Source organism: Engraulis encrasicolus, chromosome 18 (assembly GCF_034702125.1).
Source record: "Engraulis encrasicolus isolate BLACKSEA-1 chromosome 18, IST_EnEncr_1.0, whole genome shotgun sequence".
NCBI lineage: Eukaryota > Metazoa > Chordata > Actinopteri > Clupeiformes > Engraulidae > Engraulis > Engraulis encrasicolus.
The window spans coordinates 37,719,920-37,735,278 of NC_085874.1; the positions used below are offsets into that span (position 1 = coordinate 37,719,920).

General features: G+C 40.6%; 1 protein-coding gene across 1 annotated transcript in view; it reads left to right on the forward strand.

Moving 5' to 3' along the window:
- Nucleotides 1–15,359, forward strand: part of kcnh5a (potassium voltage-gated channel, subfamily H (eag-related), member 5a) — a 239,568-nt gene that overhangs the window by 159,865 nt on the left and 64,344 nt on the right. The window contains exon 11 of the mRNA XM_063222171.1: nucleotides 14,354–14,553. Within this exon, the coding sequence (XP_063078241.1) occupies nucleotides 14,354–14,553 (200 nt within the window). The remainder of the gene's footprint in view (nucleotides 1–14,353; nucleotides 14,554–15,359) is intronic.

Sequence of the window (15,359 nt, forward strand, 5' to 3'; positions counted from 1 at the left end):
TTTGAGAATGCTCTTAGTTTCGTTATGAAATCCACTTGTAGCAGACAAAGTGAACAAGCTAGCCAACAACACCGACTGGCTGTGAACTTCAGATTCGCTATGACGTAACTGGCCAGCAATACTCTCAATGCCAGAAGGAGTCTGCGGCCAGGCTACTCCTCGCCTCACCATTGTATATTTCAGTGGGCGTTATGCCAAAGCGTTCAGAGTAAAGAAATGATAATCACACGTAGAAAATAGTAGAACATTATCAGGAATTGAGGGCACACCATACATACTTCTATTAAGTGTATAAAAACGTTTAATACAATATTACCAGGTTGCATTCACAGAACGAGCAAAATGGCGCATGCGCTGAAGCTTGTTAAGGAGGGATTGCGCAATCCGGGGTGAGGCCAGTTCAGAGTTGCCCCAAATTCACCGTATTCGGAGCAATTTGACATGAAATGGGCAAATATTATGATTTTGGCCACGGAAATGATTGAAAATGAGTGAAACTGTTTAAATACTGCTCAAATGGTAGTTATGGTGCAGATGCTCGAAAACAATAGCTGTTATTGTTATTATTATTCACATTTACTGCAGCTCATCATTCTCAGATCTGGCTGGTGAGGCCGTGCCTCCCCTGCCGTATTGGAGTGCACGTGCCTGGTAGGTACCTAAAACTATACATTTTCTGAAAGCTTGTGGTGTGTAGATGCCATTTAACGTAGGCAAAGCCATGTTCCACCCTTCTACATGTCAATTACTCGTCGATATCTTTACGGACCAGGCGTCGCATGCAGACTAACTGAACTGAAAGCCAATATGTTTTAGGTGCCAACTCATGTATCCCTACATCTAGGTACCTAAAACTATACATTTTCTGAAGGCTCTTGGTTTGTAGATGCCATTTAATGTATGGAAAGCCATGTTCCACCCTTCTATGTGTCAATTACGCGTCAATGTCTTTACAGACCAGGCGTTGCACGCAGACTAACTGAACTCAAAGCCAATATGTTTTAGGTGGCAACTCAAGTATCCTTACATCTAGGTACCTAAAACTATACATTTTCTGAAAGCTTGTGGTGTGTAGATGCCATTTAATGTAGGCAAAGCCATGTTCCACCCTTCTACATGTCAATTACTCGTCGATATCTTTACGGACCAGGCGTCGCATGCAGACTAACTGAACTGAAAGCCAATATGTTTTAGGTGCCAACTCATGTATCCCTACATCTAGGTACCTAAAACTATAAATTTCCTGAAAGCTCTTGGTTTGTAGATGCCATTTAATGTATGGAAAGCCATGTTCCACCCTTCTACATGTCAATTACGCGTCAATGTCTTTACAGACCAGGCGTTGCACGCAGACTAACTGAACTCAAAGCCAATATGTTTTAGGTGGCAACTCAAGTATCCCTACTTCTAGGTACCTAAAACTATACATTTTCTGAAAGCTCTTGGTTTGTAGATGCCATTTAATGTATGGAAAGCCATGTTCCACCCTTCTACATATCAATTACGCGTCAATGTCTTTACAGACCAGGCGTTGCACGCAGACTAACTGAACTCAAAGCCAATATGTTTTAGGTGGCAACACAAGTATCCCTACATGTAGGTACCTAAAACTATACATTTTCTGAAAGCTTGTGGTGTGTAGATGCCATTTAATGTAGGCAAAGCCATGTTCCACCCTTCTACATGTCAAGTACTCGTCGATATCTTTACGGACCAGGCGTTGCATGCAGACTAACTGAACTGTAAGCCAATATGTTTTAGGTGGCAACTCAAGTATCCTTATATCTAGGTACCTAAAACTTTACATTTTCTGAAAGCTTGTGGTGTGTAGATGTCATTTAATGTATGAAAAGCCATATCCCACCCTTCTATGTGTCAATTACGCGTCAGTGTCTTTACAGACCTGGCGTTGCATGCAGACTAACTGACCTCAAAGCCAATATGTTTTAGGTGGCAACACAAGTATCCCTACATGTAGGTACCTAAAACTATACATTTTCTGAAAGCTTGTGGTGTGTAGATGCCATTTAACGTAGGCAAAGCCATGTTCCACCCTTCTACATGTCAATTACTCGTCGATATCTTTACGGACCAGGCGTCGCATGCAGACTAACTGAACTGAAAGCCAATATGTTTTAGGTGCCAACTCATGTATCCCTACATCTAGGTACCTAAAACTATACATTTTCTGAAGGCTCTTGGTTTGTAGATGCCATTTAATGTATGGAAAGCCATGTTCCACCCTTCTACATGTCAATTACGCGTCAATGTCTTTACAGACCAGGCGTTGCACGCAGACTAACTGAACTCAAAGCCAACATGTTTTAGGTGGCAACTCAAGTATCCCTACATCTAGGTACCTAAAACTATACATTTTCTGAAGGCTTGTGGCTTGTAGATGTCATTTAATGTAAGGAAAGCCATGTTCCACCCTTCTACATGTCAATTACGCGTCAATGTCTTTACAGACCTGGCGTTGCACGCAGACTAACTGACCTCAAAGCCAATATGTTTTAGGTGGCAACATAAGTATCCCTACATGTATGTACCTAAAACTATACATTTACTGAAAGCTTGTGGTGTGTAGATGTCATTTAATGTAGGCAAAGCCATGTTCCACCCTTCTAAATGTCAATTACTCGTCGGTATCTTTACGGACCAGGCGTCGCATGCAGACTAACTGAACTGAAAGCCAATATGTTTTAGGTGCCAACTCATGTATCCCTACATCTAGGTACCTAAAACTATACATTTTCTGAAGGCTCTTGGTTTGTAGATGCCATTTAATGTATGGAAAGCCATCCACCTTCTACATGTCAATTACGCGTCAATGTCTTTACAGACCAGGCGTTGCACGCAGACTAACTGAACTCAAAGCCAATATGTTTTAGGTGGCAACTCAAGTATCCTTACATCTAGGTACCTAAACCTATACATTTTCTGAAAGCACTTGGCTTGTAGATGTCATTTAATGTAAGGAAAGCCATGTTCCACCCTTCTACATGTCAATTACGCGTCAATGTCTTTACAGACCTGGCGTTGCACGCAGACTAACTGACCTCAAAGCCAATATGTTTTAGGTGGCAACACAAGTATCCCTACATGTAGGTACCTAAAACTATACATTTACTGAAAGCTTGTGGTGTGTAGATGTCATTTAATGTAGGCAAAGCCATGTTCCACCCTTCTAAATGTCAATTACTCGTCGATATCTTTACGGACCAGGCGTCGCATGCAGACTAACTGAACTGAAAGCCAATATGTTTTAGGTGCCAACTCATGTATCCCTACATCTAGGTACCTAAAACTATACATTTTCTGAAGGCTCTTGGTTTGTAGATGCCATTTAATGTATGGAAAGCCATGTTCCACCCTTCTACATGTCAATTACGCGTCAATGTCTTTACAGACCAGGCGTTGCACGCAGACTAACTGAACTCAAAGCCAACATGTTTTAGGTGGCAACTCAAGTATCCTTACATCTAGGTACCTAAAACTATACATTTTCTGAAAGCTTGTGGTGTGTAGATGCCATTTAATGTATGGAAAGCCATGTTCCACCCTTCTACATGTCAATTACGCGTCAATGTCTTTACAGACCTGGCGTTGCACGCAGACTAACTGACCTCAAAGCCAATATGTTTTAGGTGGCAACACAAGTATCCCTACATGTAGGTACCTAAAACTATACATTTTCTGAAAGCTTGTGGTGTGTAGATGTCATTTAATGTAGGCAAAGCCATGTTCCACCCTTCTAAATGTCAATTACTCGTCGATATCTTTACGGACCAGGCGTCGCATGCAGACTAACTGAACTGAAAGCCAATATGTTTTAGGTGCCAACTCATGTATCCCTACATCTAGGTACCTAAAACTATACATTTTCTGAAAGCTCTTGGTTTGTAGATGCCATTTAATGTATGGAAAGCCATGTTCCACCCTTCTACATGTCAATTACGCGTCAATGTCTTTACAGACCAGGCGTTGCACGCAGACTAACTGAACTCAAAGCCAATATGTTTTAGGTGGCAACTCAAGTATCCCTACTTCTAGGTACCTAAAACTATACATTTCCTGAAAGCTCTTGGTTTGTAGATGCCATTTAATGTATGGAAAGCCATGTTCCACCCTTCTACATGTCAATTAAGCGTCAATGTCTTTACAGACCAGGCGTTGCACGCAGACTAACTGAACTCAAAGCCAATATGTTTTAGGTGGCAACTCAAGTATCCCTACTTCTAGGTACCTAAAACTATACATTTTCTGAAAGCTCTTGGTTTGTAGATGCCATTTAATGTATGGAAAGCCATGTTCCACCCTTCTACATATCAATTACGCGTCAATGTCTTTACAGACCAGGCGTTGCACGCAGACTAACTGAACTCAAAGCCAATATGTTTTAGGTGGCAACACAAGTATCCCTACATGTAGGTACCTAAAACTATACATTTTCTGAAAGCTTGTGGTGTGTAGATGCCATTTAACGTAGGCAAAGCCATGTTCCACCCTTCTATATGTCAATTACTCGTCGATATCTTTACAGACCAGGCGTCATATGCAGACTAACTGAACTGAAAGCCAATATGTTTTAGGTGGCAATTCAAGTATCCCTACATGTAGGTACCTAAAACTATACATTTACTGAAAGCTTGTGGTGTGTAGATGTCATTTAATGTAGGCAAAGCCATGTTCCACCCTTCTAAATGTCAATTACTCGTCGATATCTTTACGGACCAGGCGTCGCATGCAGACTAACTGAACTGAAAGCCAATATGTTTTAGGTGCCAACTCATGTATCCCTACATCTAGGTACCTAAAACTATACATTTTCTGAATGCTCTTGGTTTGTAGATGCCATTTAATGTATTGAAAGCCATGTTCCACCCTTCTACATGTCAATTACGCGTCAATGTCTTTACAGACCAGGCGTTGCACGCAGACTAACTGAACTCAAAGCCAATATGTTTTAGGTGGCAACTCAAGTATCCCTACTTCTAGGTACCTAAAACTATACATTTCCTGAAAGCTCTTGGTTTGTAGATGCCATTTAATGTATGGAAAGCCATGTTCCACCCTTCTACATGTCAATTAAGCGTCAATGTCTTTACAGACCAGGCGTTGCACGCAGACTAACTGAACTCAAAGCCAATATGTTTTAGGTGGCAACTCAAGTATCCCTACTTCTAGGTACCTAAAACTATACATTTTCTGAAAGCTCTTGGTTTGTAGATGCCATTTAATGTATGGAAAGCCATGTTCCACCCTTCTACATATCAATTACGCGTCAATGTCTTTACAGACCAGGCGTTGCACGCCGACTAAGTGAACTCAAAGCCAATATGTTTTAGGTGGCAACACAAGTATCCCTACATGTAGGTACCTAAAACTATACATTTTCTGAAAGCTTGTGGTGTGTAGATGCCATTTAATGTAGGCAAAGCCATGTTCCACCCTTCTACATGTCAAGTACTCGTCGATATCTTTACGGACCAGGCGTTGCATGCAGACTAACTGAACTGTAAGCCAATATGTTTTAGGTGGCAACTCAAGTATCCTTATATCTAGGTACCTAAAACTTTACATTTTCTGAAAGCTTGTGGTGTGTAGATGTCATTTAATGTAGGCAAAGCCATGTTCCACCCTTCTATGTGTCAATTACGCGTCAATGTCTTTACAGACCTGGCGTTGCACGCAGACTAACTGACCTCAAAGCCAATATGTTTTAGGTGGCAACACAAGTATCCCTACATGTAGGTACCTAAAACTATACATTTTCTGAAAGCTTGTGGTGTGTAGATGCCATTTAATGTAGGCAAAGCCATGTTCCACCCTTCCACATGTCAATTACTCGTCGATATCTTTACGGACCAGGCGTCGCATGCAGACTAACTAAACTGAAAGTCAATATGTTTTAGGTGCCAACTCATGTATCCCTACATCTAGGTACCTAAAACTATACGTGTTCTGAAAGCTTGTGGTGTGTAGATGCCATTTAATGTAGGCAAAGCCATGTTCCACCCTTCTACATGTCAATTACGCGTCAATGTCTTTACAGACCTGGCGTTGCACGCAGACTAACTGACCTCAAAGCCAATATGTTTTAGGTGGCAACACAAGTATCCCTACATGTAGGTACCTAAAACTATACATTTTCTGAAAGCTTGTGGTGTGTAGATGTCATTTAATGTAGGCAAAGCCATGTTCCACCCTTCTAAATGTCAATTACTCGTCGATATCTTTACGGACCAGGCGTCGCATGCAGACTAACTGAACTGAAAGCCAATATGTTTTAGGTGCCAACTCATGTATCCCTACATCTAGGTACCTAAAACTATACATTTTCTGAAGGCTCTTGGTTTGTAGATGCCATTTAATGTATGGAAAGCCATGTTCCACCCTTCTACATGTCAATTACGCGTCAATGTCTTTACAGACCAGGCGTTGCACGCAGACTAACTGAACTCAAAGCCAACATGTTTTAGGTGGCAACTCAAGTATCCTTACATCTAGGTACCTAAAACTATACATTTTCTGAAAGCTCTTGGTTTGTAGATGCCATTTAATGTAAGGAAAGCCATGTTCCACCCTTCTACATGTCAATTACGCGTCAATGTCTTTACAGACCTGGCGTTGCACGCAGACTAACTGACCTCAAAGCCAATATGTTTTAGGTGGCAACACAAGTATCCCTACATGTAGGTACCTAAAACTATACATTTTCTGAAAGCTTGTGGTGTGTAGATGTCATTTAATGTAGGCAAAGCCATGTTCCACCCTTCTAAATGTCAATTACTCGTCGGTATCTTTACGGACCAGGCGTCGCATGCAGACTAACTGAACTGAAAGCCAATATGTTTTAGGTGCCAACTCATGTATCCCTACATCTAGGTACCTAAAACTATACATTTTCTGAAGGCTCTTGGTTTGTAGATGCCATTTAATGTATGGAAAGCCATGTTCCACCCTTCTACATGTCAATTACGCGTCAATGTCTTTACAGACCAGGCGTTGCACGCAGACTAACTGAACTCAAAGCCAACATGTTTTAGGTGGCAACTCAAGTATCCTTACATCTAGGTACCTACAACTATACATTTTCTGAAAGCTTGTGGTGTGTAGATGCCATTTAACGTAGGCAAAGCCATGTTCCACCCTTCTACATGTCAATTACGCGTCAATGTCTTTACAGACCTGGCGTTGCACGCAGACTAACTGACCTCAAAGCCAATATGTTTTAGGTGGCAACACAAGTATCCCTACATGTAAGTACCTAAAACTACACATTTTCTGAAAGCTTGTGGTGTGTAGATGTCATTTAATGTAGGCAAAGCCATGTTCCACCCTTCTACATCTCAATTACTCCTCGATATCTTTACGGACCAGGCGTTGCATGCAGACTAACTGAACTGAAAGCCAATATGTTTTAGGTGCCAACTCATGTATCCCTACATCTAGGTACCTAAAACTATACATTTTCTGAAAGCTCTTGGTTTGTAGATGCCATTTAATGTAGGCAAAGCCATGTTCCACCCTTCTACATCTCAATTACACGTCAATGTCATACCTAACCAGGCGTTGAACGCAGACTAACTGACCTCAAAGCCAATATGTTTTAGGTGACAACTCAAGTATCCTTACATCTAGGTACCTAAAACTATACATTTTCTGAAAGCTTGTGGTGAGTAGATGCCATTTAATGTAGGCAAAGCCATGTTCCACCCTTCTACATGTCAATTATATATCAATGTCTTTACAGACCAGGCGTTGCACGCAGACTAACTGACCTCAAAGCCAATATGTTTTAGGTGGCAACTCAAGTATCCCTACATGTAGGTACCTAAAACTATACATTTTCCGAAAGCTTGTGGTGTGTAGATGCCATTTAATGTAGGCAAAGCCATGTTCCACCCTTCTACATGTCAATTACTCGTCGATATCTTTACGGACCAGGCGTCGCATGCAGACTAACTGAACTGAAAGCCAATATGTTTTAGGTGCCAACTCATGTATCCCTACATCTAGGTACCTAAATCTATACATTTCCTGAAAGCTCTTGGTTTTTAGATGCCATTTAATGTATGGAAAGCCATGTTCCACCCTTCTACATGTCAATTATGCGTCAATGTCTTTACAGACCTGGCGTTGCACGCAGACTAACTGAACTCAAAGCCAATATGTTTTAGGTGGCAACACAAGTATCCCTACATGTAGGTACCTAAAACTATACATTTTCTGAAAGCTTGTGGTGTGTAGATGTCATTTAATGTAGGCAAAGCCATGTTCCACCCTTCTAAATGTCAATTACTCGTCGATATCTTTACGGACCAGGCGTCGCATGCAGACTAACTGAACTGAAAGCCAATATGTTTTAGGTCCCAACTCACGTATCCTTACATCTAGGTACCTAAAACTATACATTTTCTGAATGCTCTTGGTTTGTAGATGCCATTTAATGTATGGAAAGCCATGTTCCACCCTTCTACATGTCAATTACGCGTCAATGTCTTTACAGACCAGGCGTTGCACGCAGACTAACTGACCTCAAAGCCGAATGTTTTAGGTGGCAACTCAAGTATCCTTACATCTAGGTACCTAAAACTATACATTTTCTGAAGGCTTGTGGTTTCTAGATGACATTTAATGTATGGAAAGCCATGTTCCACCCTTCTACATGTCAATTACTCGTCGATATCTTTACGGACCAGGCGTCGCATGCAGACTAACTGAACTGAAAGCCAATATGTTTTAGGTGCCAACTCATGTATCCCTACATCTAGGTACCTAAAACTATACATTTTCTGAAAGCTCTTGGTTTGTAGATGCCATTTAATGTATGGAAAGCCATGTTCCACCCTTCTACATGTCAATTACGCGTCAATGTCTTTACAGACCAGGCGTTGCACGCAGACTAACTGAACTCAAAGCCAATATGTTTTAGGTGGCAACTCAAGTATCCCTACTTCTAGGTACCTAAAACTATACATTTTCTGAAAGCTCTTGGTTTGTAGATGCCATTTAATGTAAGGAAAGCCATGTTCCACCCTTCTACATGTCAATTACACGTCAATGTCATACCTAACCAGGCGTTGAACGCAGACTAACTGACCTCAAAGCCAATATGTTTTAGGTGACAACTCAAGTATCCTTACATCTAGGTACCTAAAACTATACATTTTCTGAAAGCTTGTGGTGTGTAGATGCCATTTAATGTAGGCAAAGCCATGTTCCACCCTTCTACATGTCAATTACGCATCAATGTCTTTACAGACCTGGCGTTGCACGCAGACTAACTGACCTCAAAGCCAATATGTTTTAGGTGGCAACACAAGTATCCCTACATGTAGGTACCTAAAACTATACATTTTCCGAAAGCTTGTGGTGTGTAGATGCCATTTAATGTAGGCAAAGCCATGTTCCACCCTTCTACATGTCAATTACTCGTCGATATCTTTACGGACCAGGCGTCGCATGCAGACTAACTGAACTGAAAGCCAATATGTTTTAGGTGCCAACTCATGTATCCCTACATCTAGGTACCTAAAACTATACATTTCCTGAAAGCTCTTGGTTTGTAGATGCCATTTAATGTAAGGGAAGCCATGTTCCACCCTTCTATGTGTCAATTACGCGTCAGTGTCTTTACAGACCTGGCGTTGCATGCAGACTAACTGACCTCAAAGCCAATATGTTTTAGGTGGCAACACAAGTATCCCTACATGTAGGTACCTAAAACTACACATTTTCTGAAAGCTTGTGGTGTGTAGATGCCATTTAACGTAGGCAAAGCCATGTTCCACCCTTCTACATGTCAATTACAAGTCAATGTCTTTACGTACCAGGCGTTGCACGCAGACTAACTGAACTCAAAGCCAATATGTTTTAGGTGGCAATTCAAGTGTTCCAACATGTAGGTACCTAAAACTATACATTTTCTGAAAGCTTGTGGTGTGTAGATGCCATTTAATGTAGGCAAAGCCATGTTCCACCCTTCTACATCTTAATTACACGTCAATGTCATACCTAACCAGGCGTTGAACGCAGACTAACTGACCTCAAAGCCAATATGTTTTAGGTGGCAACTCAAGTATCCTTACATCTAGGTACCTAAAACTATACATTTTCTGAAAGCTTGTGGTGTGTAGATGCCATTTAATGTAGGCAAAGCCATGTTCCACCCTTCTACATGTCAATTACGCATCAATGTCTTTACTAACCAGGCGTTGCACGCAGACTAATCTACCTCAAAGCCAATATGTTTTAGGTGGCAACTCAAGTATCCCTACATGTAGGTACCTAAAACTATACATTTTCTGAAAGCTTGTGGTGTGTAGATGCCATTTAATGTAGGCAAAGCCATGTTCCACCCTTCTACATCTCAATTACACGTCAATGTCTTTACGTACCAGGCGTTGCACACAGACTAACTGAGCTGAAAGCCAATATGTTTTAGATGGCAACACAAGTATCCCTACATGTAGGTACCTAAAACTATACATTTTCTGAAAGCTCTTGGTGTGTTAATGCCATTTAATGTATTCAAAGCCATGGTCCACCCTTCTACATGTCATTTATGCATCAATGTCTTAAAAACCAGGCATAGCACGCAGACTAACCTCAAAGCCAATATTGCCATCACATACTGTACAGGCTATTATTAATGTTACATCAGTTTACAACCTTTAAAATGCATGACTCTCTCGCTATATTCTGCAAAATATGACTTCATAGTTTTTACAGTGTTTCCATAGCAACCCCAGCCTAGGATACTGGGAATAACATTTCCCCCCATATATTAACTCAAATTCTCAGATTTATTTTTTAGCTGTTTAATACACGTCTATGCAAAACAAGGACTTTATTTCACCTTTTCAAAATGAATGACTTTTTAAAAAAAGATCTTTACCATAAGTGTAATTTCGCACTTATATTCTGCGCATAGCTTAATACTGGCAAGAAATAGGTATTCCCGGTAACCTATAACAATGACCATAACTGAGAGAACTATTATATTGGTGAAATGTATCAATATTTTATCAATTTATGACTGTTTATATGTTTTACCCTATACATATTTCTAACCAAAATATGACCAAATAGCATAATTCATACAGACAGTGTTTGTTTCTGGGATAGCAACCCTAGCTTAGGTTACCGGGAATACCTATTTTTTCCAGAATTCTTCTCAAACTCTCTGCTAGTTTCTTTTCTAGCTATTTAATGCATACCAATGTGAAACTAGGGTTTTCTTTCACTTTTTCAAAATGAAAGAAATGAAACAATTATCATTTTTAATCATTATTTGCCACTTCTCTTAGTAGGTTACAGGGAATACCTATTTCTCTTTATTCATGATTCTAATGGACATAAAACAACACTAACACTTAAATTTCTTTGAGATCTAATCATTAGGGCTGCTGTGATGGTTCTCAGTGGTTATCTTTCACAAAAGTGTACAGAGATTTGTGTTTTAAGCACTTATGTAGAAAACGTGGAATAGGTATTCCCGGTAACCTGACCTCAATATATGAAAAATTAATAAAAATTAAATTAAGCAACCAAATCTGCTGAAATTCATATGGGTTAGTCAGCAAGGCCCCAGGATTCAGCCATAAAAAAATCAAGTTGATACCATTTAAATAAATGATGTTTTGACGAACATTGCTTTGTCTTAAATTTCAACTATGGGCAGTCTTGCACTCATAAACCTACACCGCATTTTTTCCCCAAAATTTTGCAAAAATTAAGATTTCTTGAGAGAATAAGGAGAGAATTACTGTTAGATGATAGAGGATGATGCTTCCCCTACAAGTTCTTCGAAATATTGCTATTCTCTCTTCGTTTTGGGGGAGAGAGACAAATAGGTATTCCCGGTAACCTGAAAAAATTTGACTTGTTCTCTCTCATTTGCACACAGCTTTCCTCTTAAAAAATCAATCATTTTACATTCACATCAATCACCCCTGACATAAGAACGTGTTTGAAGACTTAATATTTGAAAGCCAGAGAAATTATAGCTAATGATAAGGTAGGTTACCGGGAATACCTACTTTACAGCTAAAGAGAGAGACAGAGACAGAGACAGAGACAGAGACAGAGAGGCAGAGTGATAAAAGAGAGGGAGACAGGAAAATAGACTTTGTATGTTAGACACACAGAAAGAGAAAGTTATCTGTGTGTGTGTGGGAGAGAGAGAGAGAGAGCGAGAGAGAAAGAAAGAGAGAGAGAGAGAGAGAGAGAGAGAGAGAGAGAGTAATAGAGTAATAGAGTAAAAAGAGACAACAAGAGAGAAAGAGAGTGAATCGAAGAGAGAAACGAGCACTTTTATTTGTCTTCCAGCCTAGTGCCTGAAGGTACCGCTATAGAGATCATCTCTCTTTCCGAATGCGGGCTTTCCAAAGGTGCCGTTTGTTGTTAAGCTCATGTGTTGGAAACGCACTTCACGATGCAGAGAGCGCTAACCTGCTTAAGAGGCTAAGATACCTGAATAATGCTGTGCAATACATCGCGTTAGTCATCATACCATCAGAGAGGGACGGGAGGTGAAAGGCAGAGAGATAGACAGGGAGGTTAGAGAAGACGAAAGAAAGAAAAATACTAAACAGAAAGAGAGGAAAAGAGAGAGGCAGATAAACATTGAGAGAGAGTGTGTGTGTGTGTGTGTGTGAGTGTGTGTGTGAGAGAGATAGAGAGAGAGAGAGAGAGAGAGAGAGAGAGAGAGAGAGAGAGTTAGATGCCATTTAATGTAAGGAAAGCCATGTTCCACCCTTCTACATGTCAATTACACGAGTGTGTATGGGGTGGGGGGGGGGGGGGGGAGTTAACGGAGAAAGAGTATGACAGACAGTGAGACAGGGAAAGAGAAATGGGCCTTGAGAAATATTGTCCTTTGATGAATTAATGATTAGGCCCTCCAGTGTTTGACAAATGTAATATTTTGGATCTCTCCCACTTTGTCAAAGTTTTTTTTTATCTGCTCACATTCTCTGTCTTACCCTATCCACTGACCCTGGTTAATTTCTTTTTTCTCTCTCTCGTTTCTTTCTTTTTCTGACGTCTCCTTCCCTTGGCACTACGGGTTTTACTTACACCTTACACTTTTTCAGTAACATTGTATAAACATAATGTCTGCTTATAAAGACTTATGATGCTTATGATACTTATGAGCTTATGATGAACAAAACATTAACAAATGTTTTTATTATTGACTAAGTTTTATTAATGCATACAAAATGTGTATGCATGCAAAATGTATACAAATAATATGTTCAAGATTTTGCAAACCTGACAGAGTATTTTTTATTCATTTACAAACAATTTGACTTTACTTAAAGCCAACATTATAAGCGCATTTATAACAAATTATAATGCACATTATAATTACTTACAACGTATTATGACTACACTCATAATGCTTCATGATGCTTTATATTAACAGTTATGAATAACTATGAATCTAGCTTATAATGCTTTATAAATCCAAGGGTGTCATGAGTGCTCATGACTGGCTATAAACAACAGGCTGCCTGATGGGGCTTATAGTACATTATGAGTACCTATACCCCTCTATGCACAGACCTGGATGATAAACTGTCATAAGGGCACATACGATGCTATAATGTTTCATGTGAGATCATAAGTCGTCAATGTGTGCTCTAAGTAAAGTGAAGTTCATATGGATGCATCTATAATGCACTGTATAATGCACATCTATATTGCATCATAATGTACTGTAAGCCCCATCAGGCAGCCACAACGAGATGACAGGAAATAGATGGGAGTGAGAGAAATCGGGAAATTAGGCCTACCTCGGGCTAGAGCTGAAACTGTATAACAGTATAGCAGCCAGACCACACCCTCCTAGTGGCGCAATACCTTTGGCGTTGCCTCTAGTCAGGCCAAGAGCAATGAAAATATCGTTTCTGTTCTCCACCCACTTAGTCGGACACCAGTCAACCAGTAGCAAACCTAGGGAGGCGGGTCAAGCATGCCATTTGGGAAATGTTAATTGTCATGGTCTTGGTCAGACCAAGTCTCGAAGAGATTTGAAAGTTAATGATAATCACGCTAACAGTGTGGTGCCTTAGCCATTTGAGCCCCGGTAAAGGCCACGGCCTGTCATCTGTCTGATCGTACCATAGTAATCAGCTCATACATATAGGATCACTTGAAAGACTGCATTGGCTGGAGCTCAATATCCGCTCATGTTCTGATATCTAACCAAAATCTGATTACTTGTTCGAACTTGTTCTGTTTGGTCAGTCTGCTCCCCTCTGCTCTGGACACATCGTATCCTTACATTTCTCCCTTTTGTTTTTTTTCCTTCTCCCTCCCTCCCTCCCTTTTTCTCTACCAGCTCTTCTCTACGCCACCATCTTTGGTAACGTGACCACCATCTTCCAGCAGATGTACACCAACACCAACCGCTACCACGAGATGCTCAACAACGTGCGGGACTTCCTGAAGCTCTACCAGGTGCCCAAGGGCCTGAGCGAACGTGTCATGGACTACATCGTGTCCACATGGGCCATGTCCAAAGGCATAGACACAGAGAGGGTACGTACAAATATTTTCGATAAAATTTAACCCCTTAGCGCAGCACTATGGCTCTCTGTAATGTCATAGCAATGTTGTTACACAGACGCACACCGCACCTTCTACCTGCACTAAACACACACACACACACACACACACACACACACACACACACACACACACACACACACACACACACACACACACACACACACACACACACACACACACACACACACACACACACACACACACACACACACACACACACACACACTGCTGCTGGTGTACTTGATAGACCTATTTTGTCAGAACGCTATAAAGGACTTTTAGGAAAAGCACAACAATTACCTCCTCTTAATGTATGTTCTCTACAAGTCTTCTGTTGTCCAGTCTTGCACTTTAAATGTCTGTATGAGCACTGTCTATGTCTTATGTCCATGTATGAGTACTGTCTATGTCTATACTGTCTATGTCCTTACCTAGATTAGTCTATGTCTGCATGGGAAAGCAAGAAATGTAATTTCAAATTCTTTGTATGACCAGTGCATGTAAAGAAATTGACAATAAAACCAACTTGACTTGACTAGCTAAGCATTTTCAGCAAGTGAATAGGGTCGCCGGCGACCCCAGCTGCAATAAGAGGCTACGAAGATGGTTCACATGTTAGCCAACAATACAGGCCTACTGTAATTACTGCCAAGGGGTCGACAGGAAAGCCTCTCACAGAGAAGGATGAAAGTGGACACGGATAATATAGAATTAGTCACTGATGAGAGGGGAGCACAATGTTTTATCAGCTAATAAAGTTAATTTGCAAAATTAAT